The sequence below is a fragment of the Anopheles coustani genome, chromosome 2 (genome assembly GCF_943734705.1).
Source record: "Anopheles coustani chromosome 2, idAnoCousDA_361_x.2, whole genome shotgun sequence".
Lineage (NCBI taxonomy): Eukaryota > Metazoa > Arthropoda > Insecta > Diptera > Culicidae > Anopheles > Anopheles coustani.
Genome location: NC_071289.1, coordinates 90,143,515 through 90,169,587, shown reverse-complemented (window position 1 = coordinate 90,169,587; position 26,073 = coordinate 90,143,515). Strand labels below are relative to the sequence as shown.

The 26,073-nt window shown below is 45.4% G+C and overlaps 1 protein-coding gene across 1 annotated transcript in view; it reads left to right on the top strand.

Moving 5' to 3' along the window:
• Nucleotides 1–22,809, top strand: part of LOC131262738 (tyrosine-protein kinase Src64B) — a 52,390-nt gene extending 29,581 nt beyond the window's left edge. The window contains exons 2-5 of the mRNA XM_058264803.1: nt 17,271–18,739; nt 20,129–20,342; nt 20,407–20,660; nt 20,736–22,809. Coding sequence (XP_058120786.1) covers nt 18,517–18,739; nt 20,129–20,342; nt 20,407–20,660; nt 20,736–21,658 — 1,614 coding nt within the window. The 5' untranslated portion in view covers nt 17,271–18,516 and the 3' untranslated portion in view covers nt 21,659–22,809. The remainder of the gene's footprint in view (nt 1–17,270; nt 18,740–20,128; nt 20,343–20,406; nt 20,661–20,735) is intronic.
• The last annotated feature ends 3,264 nt before the right edge of the window (nt 22,810–26,073 follow it).

The window sequence follows — 26,073 nt, the reverse complement described above, 5'->3', positions numbered from 1 at the left end:
TTGTTTTCCTGCAAGCTCTGCATACTTTCTTTTTTCCCTCTTCTGCCTACTGCACGATGCAACGACCTCTGAGCCAAAAAGCAATGTGACGAAGAACGGGGGTTCCTAGCATAGTTGTTGCATTTTTGGGGCATAGGAAGATGATTGCGGTCTCGTTATTTATTTGTGCTAACTACCGGCTAGGGGATAAATAAAACATGTGGAAAGGTGTTATTTTTAGGGTGGAGTGTAGGAATTATCCATTTGTTCTCTGAGAAGAATAAGAAACAGATTGTTCTGTTGGAATGGGGACATAAAATGAGGGGCCAAGAAGCGAAAACGCTTTGAAGAAAAGCATTATTTTTCATCTGTGTAGGAGCATCATTTTTTATCAAGCCACGGAGAGTCGTTGATGTAGGTGTGGAAATTCTTATTAAACAGTTCACAATGAGAGAGCATGCTTTTGATATTGAGATTTATATTATCCTTTTCATTATAATAAAAACTCCCATAGAAACTATCATGTTAATCAAACAAATAAATAACTCTGATGCAGCTCAAAAGAACGTGGAATCGTATCACGACGACGACATAAATGCGAACGGTTTAGAGGTTTCGTTTATGGCCATATAAACGTCTGTCAACCGGACGCTTTTGCATACTTATCCATTTCCCGGGATATGCAACCCGAACTCCTCTCGCCGCCTTGTCACCTTGTCGCAATTTGGCACAAAGTATGCGGTTTATCGAATCACTTTCCCATTGTCTTTTGCGCAAGAAAACGTGCCTGATTAGAAGGAGCGGTGGTGGTTAGGAAGGAAACTTTTCGATGATGAATAGTGTCAGGCGTCAAAAACCTACCGGTTGGTGCTTGGGTACCTCTGGTTGAATCCTGAATGTCGGATGTCATTTCAATCGCATTCTGCTGACATCCCTAGGATGATGATAGGCACCTGGCAGCATTTTAGCATCTTCCCGTTCTCAACCCACCGGCGATAGGAGATTTGTGTAATTTTAATCCAATTTTCTTGCCTTTCCGTGCGCGCACGTCAGCAGTTTGCAAGCCACAGAAGACGGTGACTTCTGCCTTGGATCTAAAGTGTGGCTAGTGGAGTGTGGTCTCTTGGTTCATGCCTTTCAAAATCCACGACCGAAAACGCTCCTTCTCCGGTGCAGCGATATCTGAAACACAACAAACTTTCGTGTCGCGTGTGCAGGAAAAGCTACGAGAAGTTTTCCAACCACACACATCAGTGTCGTGTGGAGTTTTCTTAAGGACATTCATGTCGCCGCCGCGTGTGTCATTATCGGTAACAATGGGAATTTAATTAAACTTTCATATAACCATAATCGTACTTGCTCGGGGCTTTGATGTGACAGCGCTTTGTAAACACTTTGTAGCCTTCAGAATTAGACGTTTGGTATAGTCTTGTACGACTTTTATCATTACTATATACTGCACAAGCATTCATGAAACTCATAAAGAAGTTTTTGGCAGTGATTCAAAATGTCGTTGATGCATAGGTTACGGGGTGCAGAAACTAGCTTTTGATGCTCGTTCAATGCCATTAGAATGTCATCGTGTTGTTGAAAAGAAGCTCCTTAACCAAAATGCTTTTCCTCTGAAAATGGTTCGATAAAGGACATCCTAGAATCTTCAATGGAAAATTACTTCCGCACGAAGCTCATCGTCTTCATGAGAGTGTATTGTACATGTATCGTTTTCGATAAGAAGGATTTCATGTTGACTTTATAGAAAGTACACGTTCCTTTGCAAGCAAATAGTTGAAAGGTTACTTGCTCATCCTGAAGTTCTTTCTCGTGGCACTTAAAGACTTTATAGTGTTGCGTCGCTATTTATTGTCGAACTAGATGGGCAAAAACTTTATGTATGAGGACAACTCATCCGTCTTCCTTTTAGAAACGTTACCATACTGAGCCAATTATATTGAGAGAGAAAGAGCTACTCTTTGGAAAGTGGAACAAAGGTTGCCTTTCCTTAAGTAAATTAGACTCCAAGTTGATATCTTTGCAGACACGAACGATTGGTAAATATTTTACCAGATTCACCTGCCTGCCCCCCTTTCCTGCGACCCCCTTCGGATAGATACTTCTTCGTACTTTCTTTTCGAACCAACCTTCCGCAAACCAATAGGTTCATGTACATTGCAAACGGGTAGGGGACGGTGTTTACACCAGTTACTTGACGCTACGTAACGTTATGTTTCCGCCCGGTGTGGGTGAAGGGGGGTTGTTCGGACGGAAAAGCGCCAAATCGCGTTCAACTTCCACCGTCCGGAACCCGTAATGTGGAAAAAGGAAAACACAACACAAAGGTAGAAGAACTTTGGTTCCTCAAATCCACCCCGAAAGGAAACGATGGACGACCGCGCCCCATCGCATGCTTGACACTGGGTCAATAGTACACACATACCCCCATTCCACCTCTCGCAGGTCGTGTCCCCGCAGTCGCAGGTTGGTTGCAAAACGCAAAACGACACCAGGTTGGTAGTGGATGCTTTTGGTGGATGGGGGAAATGTCCGGGGTGGTTCGCCTGGGGATCAATCGGCACGACGGTTCACACGAGCCCCCTCCACCCCGTGCTTGATGTCCACACACCGAGGACGTCATTGGGGCTGCAGGAAGCGGACTGATTGTGTAAAAACAACTCGACGTAAAATCCGTCAAACGCGAATGCCGCCAGCCGGCGTCCCGTGGGAGTCGGAGTCAACTTTCGGAGAAAAACGGCCAAAGGGTGACAGCTTACCTCGTCGAACCCTTTGTGCGTGTGTGTGTGTGTGTGCTCTGGCATAAATTTGACATGCGGTGTCTTGGGCCCGGTTTCCGAAGCGAACAAATAACATGACACATCTTTTGCCACTTTCGAGACACGAGGGAAATTGTGTTACACCCCGGCCGTGGAAAAACATCCATCGCATTTATTAAGTTACCTTTTGCAGAGTGCGATCGTTTTTCCGTTCGATATTATTGTTGAAAGTTAGCTGAGATCGATGAACATATTCTAATCTTTTATTGAATATGTTACCTCAGCTAAAACATGTGCAGCAACAGATTTCCATGTTTTTCCACGTTCACAAATAGTTCGTCGTATAATACGCGCGTCACAAGTGGAGTATAATTTTCTCTTGGGGAAAAATAACATTTCCAACAGGATTACGACACGAAAGTGTTTACCCTGATGGCACTTGTGTCCGCTAGCTTTCATAAAAATATCTACACATAATCACCGGTAAAATTTGTTATGCTCCTCTGGTCTCGCCGAAGCTCGCCAGATGCACACAGCCTCATGAGCGAGGGTGAGGGTGGATGGGGTATATCGTGCCATTCACCCGGTGAAAAACTGACGATGAGAACGTCGGTGGACATATGAAGCGTGTGACGAGAGAGGTGTGAAGCATGAACCTAACGCGTATAAATTGCCCGTGCTTCAGAGTGTCGAACGTTGGCACCTTTCGTTGCACAAAATGATATGACACAGGGCGGCGTTCCACCACACCCTTTGCGTGCCCTCTAGATGGGGGTGGCACGTGCGCGGGGAAGCGGTGAACAGCGCGCGTATGATGCACGCGAACTCTGCAGAAAGACACACGCGCACACGAGTTTTTCCTCTCCAGTGTCATCACGACACGTCGTTCGATAGGAGATTTTGAATTCAAATTGCATAATGGTGTTCATTAAGCGGAGGTCGCGAAGGCTTGTGTGTGTGTTGCCCCGGTTCCCGGTTCCGGTGTGTGGCGTGGTTAAACATTGAATTATGATGCTGCAGTGTACCGCTCGGGAGTGTCAACTTGGGACGTTAATTGGAAGAGAGTGCTAAATGAGGAAAGGGAAAAAACAAACAAACCTCTTGATCAAGAGACACAGGACCGTTTAAATAATCTAAAGCTGCTTATGTCTTAATTTACCACTTAGTTTTGGTGTAGCTTACTATTAACATACTTTTGGGCAAAGCAGAGAATCTCATTTGGAAAATATTTAAATTTAAGGTAGGTTAAGTATTTTGCTATATTTCGTTTACTTTAATGGATATTTCTTTTCTTTTTCGTTTTAGGTAATACTGAAATATGGAATGCTTCCAAAAATATGAACGGTGCAACACAAGTTTAAGCTTAAAATAAAAATTCACTCACGCGATTATGTGGAACAGAGGTTAAGGGATCTGTAAGTAATACAATATTCAACCAAGATAATACCGCTTTTTAATTTTAGTGATGTATATTTGGCGATCTCCGGATTAGAACATTTGCGTAGAAAATGCAATCGAGAGTACCAGACCTTTGAAGGCAGTCTGGTGTAAAACTGGTGTAATGAACACTTTTGCATACCGTTGGAGTTAAACGAAATTTGGGTACACACGAAAAGGAAAGGAATCAGGGGTCCGGTCAAACGGGGTGCAAAGTGTAGTGGTGAGAAGCACATCTCTTACTGTGTGAGGATTTTATGTGAGCAATTACCATTACCGCTTTCCTCTTCGCATTGCGTACAGGATTGAAGCGACACCGGAAGGTATGTGGCAAACGCTACTTGCGCTACTTTTCTTTCCCCCGCTAAGATGATCTGGATGATCTCGAAACCGTGTCCCGAGCGAGCATACTTTAGGCCCGCAAACCGGTTCGATTCATCGGCGTGGTGCTGTCCGGGAAGACCGGGCAAAAAGGGTGTGTAGATTTATTTTTTATCGGAAAAGTGCCGGAGCCAGCCGGTCTGACCGAAACAACGGGAGTCCTAACTAGGTCTCGCCGACGATATCTTCATTCGCTTCTTACACGATCCCGGTGCAACGATCTTACTTTTACGCCCGGTGGTGATCCGGTGTGTTGCGCTCAAGCCCTTCCATCCCGGCTGTGCGTGCTCATTTGTTTATTGATTTGAATTTTTTTTTTGTTTTGGCGAAAGAACCTGGAGCTGTGGCTCGTATATAAGGCCGGGAATGCGGTCGGTTTTCGGAACGATAATGATTTATTGATGCTTCTCGTGTGAAGGTCGAAAGACAGAGCAATGCTCTCTCCAACGCTATCAATTAGGTTATGCTCACAGCGGACCCTGTCTGTTTCGCAACGGAACGCATATTTATTGTTTATCTCACTTCCTCCGCCTGGCCAAAATTGTTGGAAGCAGCGAATCCGGTGAGGATTTTCTAGGTTAGGTGGAGAGATCCACACCGGAAACCGGTCTTTGCTGATGACGGCGAACGGTACACCCCGCATTTCGTGCATAGGATGTGTTTGTTGATCGCGGATGGCGCACGAAAACATCGTCGTGATCCCTCACCCTCGCTCGCTGCGTCCGTCGTCGTTGCTGAGCCGGATAAACAACAAAAACAATAGCCGGACGGCGGACCATCCTGTGTGTGTGTGTGTGTGTGTGTGGCGAGAAGCCGTTCGCCGCGCGCACATATGGTCGTGATCGTGTGTTGTGTTGTGCCGATTCTTCCGCCGTTTCGTGCCGGCTGCCAGCGAAGGAAGTGGTCCGAAACCGACTCGATGTATGCCGGAGGCGGCACGGATGGTTGGAATGATGCGATGCACTCGCAATAGGAAAATGCAGAAACGTTTCCTTCGCAAAAGTACCGCAACGCTCCGTCCCGTTCATTTTTCGTAAGCCAACGGAGGTTTACTTTTTCTCGAGGCACATGCACACGACGGCTAGAGGCCGCCATACATTATCATGGGAAATTAGAACATTTTGAAAAATGCGTTCCATTTGCTGCCTTCGTGCAAGCAAAATTAAATATTACACTTTTATTGTGTTACAAACAATAAATGATGTTTTTGACATCATTATGACATCATTATTGTTTTTTAGAATGTAATGAGTTTGAGCCGCACTTGTAACTGGACAGCATTTATTAAGAAATCACTCTTTCGATTGCATCATTGTTGCCTGCACTGTGATTTAACCTTTTTCCCCGGTCTCGCCGTTGTTTGCTCTTTGCGAGCATCCAGTTTGGTTTCGCGGAAAGGAAACGAAAATGCCCAATGGAAAACAAACCGTTTAAATATCTCATTGCCGACCGTCATATCTCTATTCATCGGAAAACGCGCTGACGTACACCTCTGCTGGGCGCACACACGTACGCGCGCAGGAAAATGCCATTGGCCAGTCGCTAGGTCGTCTTTTGCTTGCCTAACGCTCCGTGATGTATCCGATTGATAGTGCGTGGGGGTTTTCGCGTGTATGTTAAGGAAACTGGTGCTGATTAATGCTAGCCTTTTATGCCGCGCGTATATCGATGCGTGTCTACTATCGAAAAATGGATACAAAGAAAGAGATGTTTATGCTTTGCACTCCACGACGGATGTGTTTGTGGATCTTTCTCTCCCTCCCTGATGTAGGTCATTGATGGAAGCATCGAAGGTAAGCTTCTCGGAATCTCATGCTTCGCTAGCACAAAACACACATTCGAGCCGGGATGGAACAGAGCTTCACCGTTGTGTTGCAGCTGTCGCGCGCGGGTCCTGCGTCCAGTCGCCCGGCAACCGTGGGAGGGCCAGATGTGGCCAGGAACACACTTTCCCAGAATTTCCTACAGCTCTAAAATTTGTTCTTATCTGTGTTCCAATCGGAGGCCTCCCGCAAGGCTTGTGTCTATCCGTTCTCGGTCGGTCAACAGGGAGGTTTGCTAATCGGAAAGGGAAGGTGACGAGAGCCGGCAGCCACACACATCCGTAGCAAATGTTGTAGGCACGACATGGTAAAAAATATATTGGAAAACACACGTCTAGAGACAGATAGGAGGACAACAGTTTCGTCTATGCAGCGAGCAAGATAGCTGGCCACGCAGCACCTTCCTCCAACGGCATGTCTGCTTCGCCGCTTCATCGGGAAAAGGTCTCCTGTCCTTCTCTCGTCTCTCCCTAATCCCCTGTGCCTAGCATGCCAACGGTGTCTCGGCAGCCAAACGCGTCGATGTTAGACCTTCAGCTGAAGCGGGAGGACTTTGGCCGCGCTTGTCCGAAATGCAAATAACTGTTATCAATCGTTATTGCTGCTGCTGCCCGATTGGGACGGGAGGTTTCCGAACCTCCTTGCTGCAAGCGCACGTGTGCACAGTCTCATACTCGATGGTGGCCATAGTCCCAAGGTTTTCTTTTTTGTGGCATGTACCCCCTGGACGGCCGTCAGACGAGGTAAGAGAGTTGGGTTCCAGCTGTGCAGATCGAATTTGTGGTCACAAGGGTAGCCACTATTGGGCGGGCGGCTAGTGGGTGGTATCCATGCCAATATGTGTGGTAACCGTTAAACCGAGAGAATTGCATTATAATTATCTATTTGTGTTTACACGGGATTTCCACTCATCCGTTTGGATATAGATTTAATGTTGGTACTCGGGATGGTAATTATCGCATTATTGCCTCCTCGATCTATCAGTAATCTGGCTATTAAAGATACCGTGTACCCTCAAGGTAAAAATAAACACAAGTTAAATTTTAATCTCTAATCAAATGCACGCACACGCTACATTATATCGTTCTTCCATCTCAAATTAGCATCCCCATCTACATAATTTGTTAAACGCTTCCCATTACCGAAACATTACCAAAAAGACACAATACAGCAGGCACCCACTTCTTGCTTGTGTTTCTTGGCTCCCAGCCGCTAATGGAAGCCGCTACCACGGCGGCAACACTGATCGATTCTGTTTCGGGCCATCATTTGCGATCGATTACTGTTTTCGGGCCACCACCGATAAGTGCCTGCGAGTGCTGCTGCGTGTATGCGGAAGCATGGCTCATTATTATCGGCCTCCCCCAATCAGACATGTTTTATCATTTATTGGCGGGCGAAAGAAGGATAACACGGTCCCACAAAGAAGCAAAAATCATAGGGAAGGCAATGAGCCGCTCGGTACAAAATGTTTGCAAGAGAGGCCGTTTGCCTACATATCGAGAAGTCGAACATGAGTTTTCCACTAGTTTTGCGGGGAGGAACATACATTATGCATTCAAAAACTTGGTCCTTTTCCCAAGAAATGTATCTCCATGTCCAATCGGTGAACGGGAATCAATCAGCAGTTCCGTTCCGTTGTGATTCGCGCCCACAATGTACGCTGGAAGATCATTAGGTCATACATGTCACCGGTTGTTCCGTTTACTTTTCTTTTGCGGGTGCGAGTTAAGTTGCCACTTGAAGTGATCGACTAGCGTTTGGTTTGGAAGCTCTACGGGACCGACGATGCCCTTGTGTCGTCTTTCGGAATCTATCACCATACTGCTTCCCCTCCACAGAGTTGCTCCTCCCGTGTCCATGAAGGGATAAATTTACCATCACAATCAGTCAGCCCAGACGGTTGTTACCACCTTCCCCAGGAGACGGCAGCGACCGGAGCGAAGGATATATGGTGTGGGGTAATGAGATTTTATCGATTCGTCACGAGTCACGGCGGGGTGAGACAAACACACACGGACGGAACACAATCCCCCGATTGACCAACTGGTAAAACATTAGCCTTTCCGCATTGTGGAGGAGGAAGTGGGCAAGTGGGTGGTATTATATGGTGAAAGAGATAGTAAAGAAGATGGGACAGACGAGTTTAGGGGGGGGTAAGCATACGGTGGCCCATGTTCCGCTGTTGTCGATGTGTGATATGGCCGGGAAAGTGTAGTACCTACCCCTAATGTCAAATGATGCGGGTCACGGAAACGATCGCCTGCTTTTTTGTTGCCTTGGTTGGTTGTTGGTTACGAAGGAGAGAGAGAGACCCCGGCGGGGACAGGGCTCTCTAATGGTGTTGATACAAACCACACACATCATACACACATTCACCCCGACGACCGACCGATGCTGATGGATCGCGGACCATCTGCCAAAGTTCACCGCAAGAAATGCCGGGCCGGGAAGAGGAAGCAAAATAACATGAAAATTTGTTCATCAGACCGGATCCGCAGACCGGTGTGAACTTTTACGTCTGACAGACACAGCTGAAGACCTCTTATGACCCCACGATATGTCCATCGGAAGAAAAAACCAGATGCACGTTGCTTGAGCTTAAATTTTTATTTTCTTAAAACAAATCCTTCAATTATGTTCTACAGAAAACTGAACATGGTAAAGAGTTGGACATGGTAAAAATCAAAATACTACAAAGAGCTTGAAAGGACGCACGTCTTAGGGTCACGGGCAAAGGTGAAGAGCAGCACTTTTGACGGCGGTTTACAGACGCAGGCCGCAGAATGTGAACACGTTTAAAGACCCCAAGAATCACCTACGGATTATGTAATTCATTAGCTTGGAATGCCGAGAGGACGTGTGCGTTTCCTTTACACCGGATTTGCTTGCCGCAAGAAAATGTGTCGTGTTTCCTTCGTCGCGGGAATCCCAACCACGGGGTCCGTCGTTGGAGCATTTTAAGCTTGTTTTATTCTGTTTTTGTTTTAACCTTTAATCTGGGGAGGTGGGGACCTCCGAAGGGTGGCCACATAATCCAAGGGAAACAATATTGCCGCCTTAAGGATGCCTTTTTGCCTTCTCTTGGCTCTTGGCCCCCTCAAGACGACAAGAAGGTCGTGGTAAGTGATTTCGGATTTTTCCGGTTTTCCATTCCTAGCGTTTTGTACTTTTTCGTCTGTCCCGCTGCCTTTCCGCTGTTGTTGTGTTGTCTTTGGCAGTTGGAAAAACGATCCATCGAACGGTCGGTCGGTTCTATGGTGAACTTTTCTTCGGTTTGCCGGAAGGACCCGCCCGGGGTCGGGTGGTGGTGGTGGGTCTCGATTGGATTAGCGTCCGCCGTGAAAAGCGCCAACACGAACGATTTGTTCCCGTGTCGTGTTTCTTCTCGGGCTCTGCTAGAGACGATTTGTTGTACGCCTCTCCGAACCGTTTCAGCGCTACGCGTGTATGGGGTTTGTAACGATATTGCCGTTCATTAACGTGATTAACATCGGATGCCCTCGGTGGAACGGCGTGTAATCTACTAAATCTCGACGCAAATTCGTTTCCCGAAAATGTCCCAGAGGCCAGTGGAGAACGATTTACGGTGTTTTGTTTCTTCTTCTTGCGCAAATCCAGAATCCACTTGAAAATCGTTCAGAGTTGGAAAGGGGCCGCTTTTGGGGATCAACTGTGATTTGGTATCGGTTTCTGGATTGTTTCCACTTTTTCAATATAATTTAAACTGTCATTGAAATGACGACGGATAGCTATTGATAAAATTAATTTTAAGCAAAACAAAAGTGGAAAGAAAGCGTTTCTTTGAAATGTTGAGAAGTGGGGTAGGAAGAAAAATCATACAAGAACTTGGGGCGCTCTTCCATTTTGTTGATAATTTAATTCGCCTCAAAGTCAACGATCTTTCCCATATTTTAATTAGCAATCGCTGCCAAGAAGAAACCCCTGAGATGCTCCAGTCTCTGGGGGGAGGGGGAGTAAAAAGTTCGCCTCATTTGGTCTATGTTCTCACCTTCTGCCTTTGCTTAAGAGTTTCGGCCTTTGACGCCCGGCGAACAGAACAGGAGCAACCCCTCGGGTTCCCCTTCATAGAGTTATATTTGCATTAATGGAATTGCTCTCAAAAGTGGCTTGTTACGCTCGGGACCGCCGCCGCCGCACCGTATGTTGTTGCATTAGGAGGTTGCTTGTTTTTCCTCCATTTTCACCTCCCAAGCGATTACCACCCGCCACCGAAAACGGCGCTTCTGCTGTTGCTGCTCTGGTGTCTTTGACCGCACGCACGCACGCACGAGAAACATCTTGCCGTTAAGATAAGAGAGGAGCTTATTTTCTTTGGGTCCACACACCCAAAGTGGCGCACCTTGTGCTTGCCCTCCTCTCTGATGAGTGGACGCGCTGTGCTTTCCAGCCATCAGGCTTTGTTGCTTGTATGCGTTTGACCTGAGGCTCCTTCCAAATTGATCTAGCCACGCAGGTGCCGGTGCTGCTTGCAGGGTCCGATTGCGCCATCTTCCTTCAGCTTTGCTTGTTGCTCGAGCCTGAGCTCCGACACACGCCTTCTCAACTTCACACGACGCCGGCATCTTGCGTGTGCGGCGTCTTGAGAAGGCGGCGTTTGTTTCACCTTTGTTTGCGACCGGCTAAACCCAATGTTTGTGGCAGGCGGAAGCCATACGGATGAATAACCCTTGAATGTAGGCATCAAGATTTCGTTGGTAAGCATCAAAACTTTCCGATGTCCCTCCGATAAAGTAAATTTTATTATGTACTATAAAAGAAAAACACATTTTGGCCGTTTTTTTTGGTTTTTTTTTTGCCGCACAGAGTTCTCATTCGCGTACAAAATGGTTCATGCACCTTTCCACCCCCGATTATGGTATCATCCAGCGTCATCAGCACATCTTCCTCTTCTCTGCACTTTGGTCTGGAGTTAACTGTTAAAACAAAGTACATCAATACCACCCCCGGCCAATGAAAGTGTAATGGTACGTGCGAATGGGTCGATTGATCGGAGATCGGGGTTGAAATGAGGTGTGCGTCATTCGTCGGATCATCATATGGTGCACTTGATAATGAAGTGCTTAGTCGGGTACAAACCATCTGTTACTTGCTTTAGGATACACCGCGTCAGCTGTTACAGTACCTATTTGTTTTGTGAATAGTAATCATTTGTTTTCACAATGAACAGTTTTAATGAAATAAAGAATTATTTTATGTAAGAAAATTAATTATGAAATAAATTAATAATAATACCAAAGATATTCGTAGGTAAATTTCCTACGATATGCAGTTCGTTTCTGCAGTACAAAACAAATATTAAAAAATTAATAGTTTGAACTAAAATCTGCAATAAATATTGTTAATTAAGTAATTTGTCTTGTCTCAAAATCGTTTTCTGGTATTACCATATTCTCATCAAATGCATCGTTGTGAAATCTTATATCAGATTAAATTGCGTGTGAATGTTTTATCGTTAACAATAAACCCCTGTCACTAACCACCTAGCAAACTGTGACATCACCATCGTACCGTCCGCCTCCGGAAAATCCTACTATCATCCACGTGGGAAGAAAGTACTTTCGTCATTAGTGGATACGTAACCTTGAACTTTATTTTCCAGGCCAGCTGTTTGTTGAGCCCAGCGTTGTGTGTGCGGGGGTGTAAAATAACCCGTTAGATCGTTATGAAAATAGGAACGTGACACAACAAAAGGTAAACGACAGTTGGTGAACGCTCCTGACACGTGGCAAGATTGGGTGTTGGTTTCGTCCTTTTGCGTGTGTAAAGCTATGTGTTTGAGGAATCGAGTTGTCAGTGAAGATTTCGATGGCCTTTGTTTGGATGGGGAAATGTATTTTAACTTTCAACGCATGGGTAACGAGTGTTAGCTACTAGAATTTTCCACCCTCCATGTACGTACAGCTAGCTATCTTGCAACAATCTGTATCGCGTGTTGTCGCCACGCCATAATGTCGGCAGGTGTTGTCCAGTCCCTTACTCGGGAAGTACCGATTAGTGGAGGGAGGAGGAGTGCTTGGAATGGGGGTTCTGAAGTGAAAAATTGTTACTTGTCACCAGTGACGGACGGCGGAAAAATTCTCCTACCCCCCCAAACGCTCGATCGATTCATGGCGACATGTAGATATTTCTTCTTCTTGAATTCCCATACCACTCAAACACACTAACCGTGTGACAATCACAGGCCATTTGTGCCGGTAACAAACGACGAAGCATTTGGGATGGAAAAAGGTGAACCTTATGATATCGATACAATTCTCACTCTGCTACCCCCGGGCCAGACTTCTATGACAAATTACCATCACGTCTGGCGAATGGACCATTAAAAGTGGCATTTAGAATATGCAAAAAAGAAAAAAAACGAATCAAATAGAAATCCAAACCCTGAACACTTAACACCCGGCGCCACTTTTTGGTACCCATACAAGGCAAAAAGGTGCCGTGCAGTCGGAGATGGCGAGTGTGTGTGGGAAGGTGATAGGATCATTTTTCTTCCGCCTGTCATAAATTTCCGTGAAGAGGAAGGTATTTTATTTTGTTTTATTTTGCGAAGATTTGTCTTCTCTTGAGAGAATTTTGTTTTAATGATCTTTAAGGAAAAAAAGATCAATGCCGAATGCGAATTAATGTACCATTTGTGTATGCCTCACACTCAATGTCTGCATCCTCGGGTGAGTGTTCTTCAGTAACATATTTTGCTTTAGACAAAATGAAACAAGAAAATATTGATTTGAAAGCTGCTTCCTTCCAGTCTCTTAGACTTCAATGACGAGAGAGAGAGAGAGAGAGAGAGATATCCTTTTCAAAAGGTGGATTTCAATTTAAAATATCTATCAGTTTCATCATTAATATTTGGATTAAACCTGTTTTCTTTCGTTCGATAAAACAAATCAATGGTCCTGCAGAGTCTGGAAAGCGGATAATCGTCTTCTATCCCGTTGAGGGCAAAAAGCTTGGAATAGATTGTAGGTATTTTTATGTTTTTTCTTTCCTTCGTCGATAATCCGCTTAAAAAATCCATCCCGGCTCCAACCATGCACATAGTTACAAAGCACACCACCTCAATATCCTGCAAATACAATCCGGCTTGGCGAGTCGAGAAATACGTATCCCGTTCGATAAACAAGCACCACGCCGCGCGGATTGATGGCCTCCCGATTCGCCATCCGTGGAGTGTAATTTCCGCCATCTGTTGCGCTGCTCGTGGAAAGCGTCCATGTCGGCCCCTTTGCAGGACGAGAAAAAGGAAAGGGCTGGTGAGTGGCGCTCTAAAGGTGATGACGTTCATGCGCGCCACACTTCCGTTCTTGAGCGACATTTATTGACACCTATAATTAGTGGAGTCGAGGTAAAATAAAACTAAAACCGCTTCTCACCCTAGGTGGAGCTGTTGAGGAGGGCGTTGCCGAAGGAGGAGGGAAGGCAAATCAAACGGGTTTCGCCCACTTCCGGGCGCACATCGTCCTGCGAAGCGGTGCTGCCAAGATTTAATGAGGAAGAGGAATGGTTTATGGGGCTTCACTCTAAAGCCAGTCGTTGGTTTTCTTCGCGCGAAATTGGATCGACAAAGCGCGCCTTTGGAATGTGAATCTGGAACGACGAGGTGGGACGACGAGGAGGAGGAGGTGTGCCATCCGTGTTTACCATGTCCTGTTTTGGCACCTGTTGCCGGGCGGAAAGGAGTTGGCACAAGTGTCGTCGGCGCCCTGGCAATGTCAACCACCGGGTCTTATGTCTTGCTAACGACTCGGAAATACGATGGATTGCACGACCCCAACATCAACAGGCCGGAATCAACCAAACAAACACACAAAGCCATCGTTTGGCGTCGTCTTTGCTGGAAGGACGGGGAAGGACATGGCTTGGCTTTCGTATTCGAACGTTCGCCAACTTCCGTTTACATAAATTGTCGATATCCGTTTTTGATATCCGCACCACCATTGAGGGGATGTCTGAAAATATTATGCTAAATATGAGCAGCGGAATCCCATGACAGGGAAGTTAATGATTTGTTTAGGATTATGTAAACCAAGCTTGAAAATGGAGACGCTAAGGAGGGTGCTCGCATTTCGTAATCAATCTTTAGTTTGAAACCATTTTCAGTGTCATCCCAGGACAGGATGACGGGAGTAACGTCTAGGAGAGCAACATTCTGCTGGACGAGAATATCTCACTCGGCGGATGATTCTAGTGCCGCTGCTTCGAGACTTCGAAAGAACGTGTGTACCGGGTTGAATGTGTCTAGTCATGACCAGTTCTTCAGCGAGCTTTGGTGATGATAATCCACTTTTAAAACCAAACCTCTTTCGCCATGAAGAAGATGGATGTGTTTTTTATTGCCAAGAAATTGCACAAATCTGAAGCCGATTTTCGTTCCCTTCGCCAAACTGTGCGGCTATGGAATGAGCCTACAATGCAGCTACGACGCCGTATTGATTGGAAAGACACTGGGCGGGCTGGTCGCGGCGGGAGTCTTGTGCGTGTGCTAATGGTGCAAAAGTTTTCTCTCATCGCCTCAGGATAATTGATTTTGGTCTGCGGTGTGAGTGAGACTAAGATGCCAACGGTGTTTCAATGGGCAGAGTGGGCCGATGGAATGTTTTTGATTGCAAATTATTTATGCCCCGAGCGAATAGTTGATCAATCAGTCATTTCAAATTCTGAATATAAATATTTGTTTTAATCATAAAAGAATATATATGGAACGTTAAAGAACATTGTCTTCTTGTCTATTTAGAAGGAGGTACCTGTGGGCACTCTTCAAATTATTACGGCGTATGATGTGGTGAGGGAGGGGACATTATTTCAACGAACGAACGTTTTCCAACTCTCAAGACGATATGCGTAAAGTATAATTTAATAATTAAGTTACTCACTCAAATGTAAAATATATTTTAACGCAGCTCGCCTCGGGTGCCATCGGCATTAACGACGTTGCCTTGTCCTCCGGTGAAAGGTGTCCTCGGTAAGGAACCGTTGTAACATTTTTTTTTATCTCCTTCCTCGCGCTTCGGTAGCAAGCTGCAGCTTATTGCTGCAGCACTTGAATTTTTCTCATTCAATTATGAAGAGTAATGGAGCATGTCATTCGTAGATTTTACCGTACGGCGGTCCCAATGGGAAAGCTCTTCCACTGTTCGCCATTGCGCCCCCCACAAGGCTTTTCGGGGAGCCAACCAGCTGTGTTTGGAGCTCCTTTAAGCTAGCGGAGTTTGCAATTTTCTTCCAGGAAGCATCCAATACTTACACGCTTGCTTGCTTGCACCACCAACCCGAGGGTTTTCTGTAATTGGAGAACGGTTTGTTAGAGTGTGGTCATTAAAATATGTTCCAAGGGCTTTTTGTAGCCAATACGAAGGATTAGTACCCTCAAATAGCCATGGGGGTGTTATTGCAATCAATCTAAAATGTTGCGCATTAGTAAAAAAGTATATTATGTAAAATTCATCCACAAATCGAATCATTGTAAATTTAAACGAAATGTAATCCAAATTGAAATAAATATCGGAGAAAACCATTTATTCCTCGATCCTCGAAATGTGTTTTTTCCGCCATATTCGTCGTATTCTTCATGTTTGTACTGGAAAGTATTTTCCTGAAAACCTTTATAATGTTACGATCTAAAGAGGAAAAACACAGATCCTTCAATTTAAATATGAGGTACAGAAGAAAACATATGGCTCGCACGTTTTGGGTAAAACCGAAGTATCACATAATTTTATGCGCATACGTTAATTTTACGTCCTAACTGTTTAACAAGGATGCAAGTTCTATGTCTTAATATTCTTATTTTTTCCGTCTTTTGTACAAATTAAATTGATCTTACCTTTAAAGTATTTTTTTTGTATTTCCGATAGACAGATAGATAGGTGTTCAATATAAGTCATTTACAACATTTTACTGTATTTTTATTATCATTTAGCTGTTATTTTACTTCTGCTTGCCCAAACGGTGCTTTAATGTTGATGTGAAAAATTCCCACAATTTACAAACACATAAATTAAATTGGATTGCTGTTTTTTTCATTTGTATGGAAAGAGGTCTTTTCGTGACGTTTGTGTTTGTTGGCATTTTTTTCATTACATTTTCGGTTTATGATCCTGAGTTTTTCCAACCGATTTAGGATTCTTTACCATTACACCATGCCCATGGCTTTAAAACCTGCTCCCCAATGGCGTCAAATAGTACCATTCCGGTGGTCGGTTCTCGCCGCCGTTCTCGGTCGGGGAGCTGCCTTTACTTCTTCTTCGAGGTTTTGAGATTGTTGTTTTAGTTTTACTGCCGTTAGCACATTGGAAGCGGCAAAAATACCGGGGAAGGAGAAAAATGCTTCGCGGCCGAAGCCGCCGACCAAGAACTACCACGCGCGGTTTTTCTTCGTGGTGATATCTGTTTTTTTTTTTTTTTGTACCGGCCTCACGTCGCCACCATCACATCACAATTTCTACACACATTTTTAGTACCGCGCCGCGCGTTCAAAGTCGACACCCTGACCGCACCGGCAACCATTATCCGCCGGGTTTTGGCCGGTTGTTCGCGGCTGCGTCTGCCAGACGTGACTTCATTTTTAAAGGGGGCGTTTTGGCAGCCCCGAGTTACCGCCCGGGGCCCGTCTTATATATTGCATTAATGGTATACTGGTTGTGCATTAGAGAATTTTAGCTCGCGCAAAATAACTCGTTGGTGGATTTTTTAACGGGCGAATAAATTATCAAATCGCCGAATTGTAAATAACCAATAAATATTGTTCATTTATCTGATCCCACATAACTATGCATGTCTATCTCGACAACTATTTCCTGATAACAATTTGATAACAACTTCCTAACACACCACATCTTGCCCTCCGTTTCCTTTTCAGATCACCTTACATCATATCGACGTCGCAGTCCCTCCCGCCGGTCCACATGTCGTAGCGCATCGGAAAAGTTCCCTAAGGAAACACTATGATTGCACCGGACTCATCGAAGCGAACACCACGACCACCGCCACCTCCTCCGGCCAAGAATCAGTGCAATTTGTCGTACGGAAATTTGCATACTTGTAGCATAAACTTTCCCTAGAACTGCGCGCTTTGCGGCAAACGACGACCGACGACCTTCCGCGCCACGGTCGGGAAAGGGCCACAAGGGTTTCGAAAAGTTTCTCTCGCGACTCTTGTCGAAAGCCTCCAAAAACATCAAGCCAGCGGAAGAAATTCTCGAACCAATAGAGAACGGGAGCGAGGAAATTCTGGTGAATGTTGTTTCACAAAGTTTCGATGTAAAGCAGCAGCAAACTCGGGTGTTGTGTTGTCCTGGGTGGTTAATGAAAAAAGTTTCCCCGAGTGCACGCTCAGAATCATCCGTGCCGTTGAGTCCGTGGAAGGACATGCTGTAGATAAATGCGTCAGAACGGCGCCTCTGTTCCGGAAACGGCGGAAAGATGTAATACCAATTAATAACGGAGTGGTACAAGCGCGCGAAAGGGAAGCGAAGAAATTCTCGTAAGATAGAAGCTACGGCGCAACGATAAGAGTCTCTTGTCCATTAGCAGCGCAGCGCTAGGGAAGTAGGAACACCCACGGGCGCACTTGCTCCATCACATCTCTTCCCGGCAGCATCCTTCGGGTCTCGGGTGGCCGGCCCTGGTAAAGATCGATTACACACCGCCCCTCTCCAAATGAGGATTCCTTCAACGATCATCATCATCATCGCTCGTTCATGTTTGTTGTCATCGTCATCCCGGGCTGTTAGTAGTGTGGGGCCATCGCAGTTGCTTTCTTCTTGTTCCTCTCGCTCCTCCACCTGCTGCCCCGTTACATCATTCGTGCGTCGCGAGACGGTTCCGGGCCTTCTCCTCCCGTGGCTGCACGCCGATAGCCGCACGTGAAAGCAAGCCACTTTCAGAGGCGTCGACAGCTGATATACTAGAACCGTTCACTCCCAGTTCTCCCGGCGGTGAGAGCGGGTGAAACGCGAAGCGATAAGGGAGTAGATCGCACTATCATATTCGCGCATCAAGTGACATCAGTAGTAAGCAACCGCATACTTCCGTGGTTTTACTAGTCGGTTGGTGCATTGGTACTACTTGATCTTTGTGCCGACGACCGCTGACGCCGCCTAACGATGGGCAACAAATGCTGCAGCAAGCGACAGGACCAGGAACTAGCGCTTACGTACCCCGGCGGCTACAAGAAGGGTGAGAACAGCTTCAACTCGAACCTGTCCGGGCCGAAGCACAACAATGGTGGCTCGATCGATTCCCGCTACACACCGGATCCGAACCGGGGCCAGCTGATAAAGCACCCGAAGGGCGGTGTGGACATCATCAGACCTCGCACGACACCACGTAAGTAGGGAAGACATGGAAGAACGGCGGGTAGTTTAAGAACTGAGCCTTAGAACTGGTGGTAGCCGATTTTTGCTCCTAATTCTCGCTATCAACCAAATCGTATTATCTCCGACGCCACCGTTAAAGTTTAAGTATTCCATGACTGTATTAGCTTGCCGGCGGGGGGGTTCGTCCCAGCGGGTAATGTGGTATCAACAACTTGCATCTACCGAACGGCCTTCTAATCGGCCGACTGCGGCCATAATGAGCTTCTAGTCTTCCTTCGCCACGGAGCCGAGAGCCGCCCAGGGATCGTAAATTGTTGCTCACGAAACCGAAACGCGTTCGTAAATAGACAGGGGGCCGTACTTCACGTTCCTTCGTGCCGCACGCGCTGCTGTCGCGCGCGCGCGCTCTGGTGATGCCTCTTTCCCGCTAGTGGCCGTTGTTTTCAAGTGGAATTTCTAGAGCGTTAACGCTACTTTATTTCACCCGCGCCCTCCTGGCAGCTCCCTACCACACATATTGCGTGACCGGAGTTACTAGCAACCAGCGGGCGGGTCCCGTGGTCTTATCTATCCGTCGGACGGTCGGCGGCCTGTGTCTGTGCCTATGCCTTCTTCCTGTCATGCCACGAAAAGAAAGCAACGCAACGCAGCTCATGCCAATGGTGGATGGCAATGCTGATGCGTTGATGATTACAAACTGTCTAAATCCCTTCCCCATCCTCCCAGGCTAAGGGTGGTTTCAGAAACCAGCTTCTCGCTCCCATCTTCTGAAGCTGTTATCTCGTGCAAAGTGCAGAGGTCAACTATAGATGCGTTACGGGTGCCGATCTGCACATTATTGTTTGCTATACAAAATTGATGATAACGACATTCTCAGGGCTTTTCCGATAAGAAATGTTTTTATAAAAATTGCTTACAGCGTTTTACATCTCATCTACCAACTCCGGCAGAACATCAAACAATGCTAGCCTACTGTTAAGTATTTGATGTTGAATCGTCAAACCTCCAGATGCCAACACAAACGGGTCAAGTAGACTATTCGTCTTTTTCTAGGATCTACCGTAATGATAGCTAGCGGTTGAATGTTTGTAGTAGACACGACCAGTCGAGGGGTACAGGATAAGGTAGGCTATGGAAAACGATTTTCCCCTACTTTTACCTGCGCCCCTCGACTGGTAGTGTCTACTACAAACACATCCATGCGACAACTATCATTGCGGTGGATCCTAGAAAGCGACGAATTGTCTACTTGATATTTTACAGTAGGCTATCGTTGTTTGATGTTCTACATAAACTGCCGGGTTTGCTAGCTGAGATGTAATGTTACTAAATAAACAGCTTAAACTTAAACGCAGGATCCTCGGTCGCTCGACATCTAAAGTCCTTTTTTCTTTTCTAGTTTTGCCTGGCCACAACACGCGTCGAATAGTGGTCGCACTGTACAACTACAATGCACGAGAGGAAACGGACGTCAGCTTCGTCAAGGGTGACCGCATGGAGGTCCTGGACGATACCGAGTCGGACTGGTGGCGTGTGGTGCATCTCAAGACCCGCCAGGAAGGGTTGATCCCGTGGAATTTCGTAGCTGAAGATCGCAGCGTCAACAGTGAAGAGTAAGCATTTGCACCTTTCCCCAATCGCCGTTTGTCGTGTTCTACTTCCACTTTATCCTTACAGCTGGTTCTTCGAGAATGTGTCACGAAAGGAAGCGGATAAACTGCTGCTGGCGAACGAAAACCCTCGTGGCACGTTCCTCGTCCGACCATCCGAACACAATCCGAATGGGTTCTCGCTTTCGGTGAAGGATTGGGAGGAGAGCCGTGGTTATCACGTGAAGCACTATAAGATAAAACCATTAGACAATGGGGGTTATTACATTGCGACAAATCAGACGTTCCCGTCGTTACCCGCGCTGGTGATGGCGTACTCAAGTAAGTGTATCCTTTTGGTTTTTTATAAACATTTTCTGGGTTTGTTAACTTATGTTATACGATTTCCTTCGACAGAGAATGCCCTCGGACTATGTCATGTTCTGTCCAGCCCGTGCCCAAAACCACAGCCCCAGGTGTGGGACCTCGGGCCAGAACTGCGTGACAAGTGGGAAATCAATCGCAACGAGATCCAATTGATCCGCAAACTCGGCCACGGAAACTTCGGTGAAGTGTACTACGGTAAATGGCGAAATAACATCGAGGTGGCGGTGAAGACGCTACGCGAAGGCACCATGTCGACGCAGGCATTCCTACAGGAGGCTGCCATCATGAAGAAGTTCCGCCACAGCCGGCTGGTTGCGCTGTATGCCGTCTGCTCGAAGGAGGAACCGATCTACATTGTGCAGGAGTACATGTCCAAGGGTTCGCTGCTCGACTTCCTGCGCACCGGCGACGGACAGTTCCTGCAGTTCGAGGACCTGATCTACATCGCGGCCCAAGTAGCGTCCGGCATGGAGTACCTCGAGCTGAAGCAGCTGATCCATCGTGATCTGGCCGCGCGGAACGTGCTGATCGGCGAAAACAACGTGGCTAAGATCTGTGATTTCGGGTTGGCGCGCGTGATAGCGGACGACGAGTACTGTCCGAAGCAAGGCTCCCGGTTCCCAGTCAAGTGGACCGCCCCGGAGGCGATCGTGTACGGTAAATTTTCGATCAAGTCGGACGTCTGGTCGTACGGCATTCTGCTGATGGAGCTGTTCACGTACGGCCAGGTGCCGTATCCGGGCATGCACAGCCGCGAGGTGATCGAGCAGATCGAACGAGGGTACCGCATGCCGAAGCCTACCAACCACCACCTGCCGGACGACATCTACAGCCTGATGCTGAAGTGTTGGGACGCAATACCGGACAAGCGACCGACGTTCGAGTTTTTGAACCACTATTTCCAGAACTTTACCATCACCTCCGAGGTGCCGTACCGAGAGGTGCAGGATTAAGCCCATTCCCGGCGCCGCCAAACTGACTCGGGATTGTACTTCACCACAGAACAAAAACCAATAACCATCAGATCATCTATCCGTCTCTCTCCCATTCCAGTCCATCGTGAAAGGACGCCTGCGAATCGTGGTTTAGGGATGGAAATGGATTAATCAAGTTTTTCTCACGAAGAAAATCTGTTACCAATGAAGACTACGGTATGGTCAATAATGTAGGCACACATTTTTCGTAAACTCTCTTCCTACGATTCGTTTTCATACTACACTTAGTTCGAAGTACTATGAACGGACAATTATGAACTCAAGGTTGTCCAACGTAAACGAAATTCTATTTTTCCAACAAATCATTCATTTTACTTTAATTTTGAAATGTGAACTAATTTATCCAAAATTATCTCTCATTGTTCTCTCCCCATGTTGCCAATCTATTTTAATACCGATGTCATGATGAAACTCTAGGGTTGGTTGAAAATAATGCATCTAGAAAAAAAAATCCAAGTCTCAGTTAGTTTTAGAACTGGCTAGAGAAAATCAAATAGATTGAACGTAAAATAATTTTTAAAACTTTTAATAAACGCAATGGATTAAAAGGAGGTTTGCTGGCGTGCTTTTACGGGCTCTGGTGAGAGAGATGAGAATTAGAAGAGTGGTACAGACTTTTCCTGAACGTTACTAGTTTTAATTATCGTAAAGCTTAAGGACATTAGCGATTAATGACACTTGGGGATTTTTTCCCCCAGGAAACTTGGCTAGCGAGTAGAGGACGACGACTTGAGGAGAGAGAGAGTGAAAACAATGAGAAGGATACGAGAAATCTACAAGGACAAAGAATCGGTACATCCTATCGATTGGGAGTCGACTTATCCTTTACTCTTCACCAGTTTCCCGATTTTTCTCAATTTCCGCCCGTCCTATCGTGTCTGGTGAAAGAGCGCATCCGTAATGTGCGACGTGGAGTAAGAAATAAATAAATAAAAAAACAAGAAAGAGATACAGCGAAGGTGAAGCGAAAAAGGAAAAAAAACCAAAGTTCAAATGTTATTCTTCTAATTCTAAACTTGTGTAATCGTAGGTTTTGAGATTTATTTTAAATGAAACAAAAAAAGCAAGTGTATAAGCGTGTAATAGTTGGAAAACGATAATCCGCGTCCGTTGCGTGCTAATAAGGACTAGTTGTGGTAGTAGAAGTGTTTGTGTAATATCTTAGATTTTTTCTCTACGTTCTCGCGTTCGCTCTATCAGTACACTCCTTTTTCTATTATTCCTATGATGTGTAATTGTGAACTTAATCCACGTGGGGATGTGAAGGAAGAGCACAATACAGCTTACGACTTAAAGAACGTAAGCGTCGAACGATGCCAGAAACTAGATAATCATCAGACCGTGTTCCGCCAGAGGTTCGACCTTTCTAAGGTCTTAGTTTTTCTGTTGTTCTACGGTTTACTAAATTGCACAAAAAAGACGTTTCCACCATAGTGATACAGGAAGGGAAGAGTAAATCGACAACAACATGCAACTGAAAAGTAATTTATTGCGAGCTTGGCAGGAGAGCATAATAAGGTAATCCTCTAAATAAGGTGGGATGTCTTCTTTCAAGCGACTTTATTTTCTTTTTTCCTAGTTATCTAACTCCTCTGTCCAGTGGAAGTGGAGTGGCGTAACATGTATCAAACGTGTCTTCAAACTGCCATAACAGTAGAGTATGCGTAATGCACAATTTCCGCCACTTCAATCAGTTAGTTTATGCGTTGAAATGCAGATCGTTTTTAGTAATCCAACTTAGAAGGAGTCCCCAAAACCATACGAAAAATGAAAACTAAAATAATATCGGATATAAACCACAACAAACACAACAAACGAAACAATATTTCTTTGCTCGGATATACAAACAAAACTCACAACCAGATACAATAATGAACATGTGCATTTCGACAGGTTTCGAGACACCATCCACAAAATAACATCATCATCAGAATCACCCTCATCGAAAAGTCCCATCCGCGGAGAGACGCATTTTCTGAGTTTCTCTTCGCGATGCGATTCTTATTCTATGATCCTCAATTTTATCGGAAAACGAAACAAAATAGGCAAAGCGCTAGGCGCAAAAGATCGACAGAAAAAGACACGAGAAAGTGCACAACAAAAATCATCGCATACACAACTACGTTTACGGAATAGGAAGAATAAACTGGTATGCGAAACGAAACCCATTAAACTATAATCTAAATTAAATTAGATATTCAAGCATAAGCATAATGAAGGGAAGCGGTGTGGCGATGATAAGAAGCGGGAATGTTTGGGAGGTTTAAAAAAAAGGCGAAAGGAAATAAACAACGCATACATCAAACCAATGCTACTTGTGGTCATGTCAACACTTACGACTCTTATTGTATTTCTATACCGGCATCAGGACGAACGAAGCGGTGTAGTTGCGATCACATCCGTTAATGCCGGGAAAGCATACCATACAAAATTCTTCGTAGTTCTATTACTGGGAGCCTGGAGGGACAGCTAGTTTGTACAAGGTAAAGCATATAAAAACTATCGATTTCAACGAACACATATTTCTCTCCCAACAACATACAAACGTCGGAGATGCGGTGATGAGGAGTCATTTTGGGACATTTTTTCGCTGGACTTGAATTGGGTCAGTCGCTGAGAAATTTTACAATGTACCTCCTACTGTACGCGTGCGTGCGTGTGTGTGTGCCCGTGTGTGTGAGCGTACGTGTGTGTGTGTGTGTATGTGTGCGTACCTCTACAATTGAAGGACAATGCTTTATGCGTGCGTGTTTTTTGACCCGTTTAGCTGAAACGTCCTTTTCCGCTCATAGAACCAGAAGAGGGGACGGGGAGGAAACCATTTATTATACCAACCAATCAAAACCAGCGCATAGGCGGAATCCGTCTAGTTGGAGCTTTTAGGGCAGGGATGCGCAGGAAAGGATACAGTTTTATATTAGCAAAAAATGGAAAAGAAATGCATGGAGCTATTAGCCAGCTAGCACAAACTTGGCCTGATACACAGGAGGGAGTACTGTTTTTTGTTAGATCCTTTTTCAATACACGCGACACACTCCTTACAACAAACAAAAACTATTCCGACCAAGGGGAAAAGAAAAAGCAAACATAAAGAAGAAAGAATAGAGAAGAACAAAACTAAAGGTATTTCATAATGAAACTTTTCCAATCAATAAACCAGCCAATCTTAGCACCTAAAGAGATGCAAACAAGTGAGGCAATCTGCAGCACTGCACATTAAACTATAGTCGAACGCAAAAAGGATAAGAATACAAAACAAATATTACCATTACTTACCACACCTTTACCTACTTTTACTCATCTGCAAACTACAAATAAACCAACAGAAAACATGTTAGAGAACAGCTGCAAGAACAAATCTTACACTAAACTGCAACTATCGGCATCGGGCGCAAAGTGGATAGTTTGGGGTGGAAAGTGGTTCCTTTTAACAGAGAGTCGATAATGAAGCAACCGCATTCAATGGGCAACTGAGATGGTTCGGGTAGGCTCGCGATGCCGCCAATTCATAAATTTAAAAAGAAACATAATTTGTAGCGTGTATAGAAATAGAACCCGCGGCCGAGGAAAGCTCCTCCGAGAAGGAGTGAGAAGTTTTTTTTACAACACAGGTATAAAACAGAAAAGCTGTGCAGCAGAGCATTTTATAAAGAACACACTAAACAAATGGTTGCCAGATGGAAATCGAAGCAAACGGTTAACGCAAGCAAAGTCGCACGCATTATTAAGCATCTATCAGTATCAAAAACACACACATGGTACACACTCTCTCTAGTCCGTTAGCTGGCGAAAGATTTCTACCATTCCGTAAAGCCGGAGAGCAGCACCCACATTCACCTACTCGTTAAAGCCAATACCATTAATTAACTTTCAAGCATTTATTGCGACGATCCTTGTTTGACGTGCATTAATCAGTGATAGAGAGACAAGCTAGAACACACCGACGTTCAGTCAAACGTTATTTGAGTGTCAGATCGAAAGCATCAGTATAGTAGCGGTAGTAGCGTCATAGTATGTACCTAACCTTTTGTGGGTCGTCGAAAGGAGTCGGAAGACATCCTTTCCTGTCGGAGATCCTTTGGACGTTCAGTTTAACACCACCACAGACACTATCCCCTTGTGGATGCGCTAGTGTGTCAAGAACAGCAAACCTTGTGTATAAAAAAAACTGCAATCCTCCCCATCCAAGTAGTCCGTACTAGGGGAAGTGCGATGCAGACAGAGTCAGAGTCCGGTGGTAGTCTAGAAATTAAAAAAAATCAATGTTTTAGTGGTTGTACGATAAAAATGCTACCCGATAAGAATGAAACAGAAACGAAGACAAAAATTAAAGCTTTCCGACACTTGATAACACAAAACTTAAAAGCCAGGTG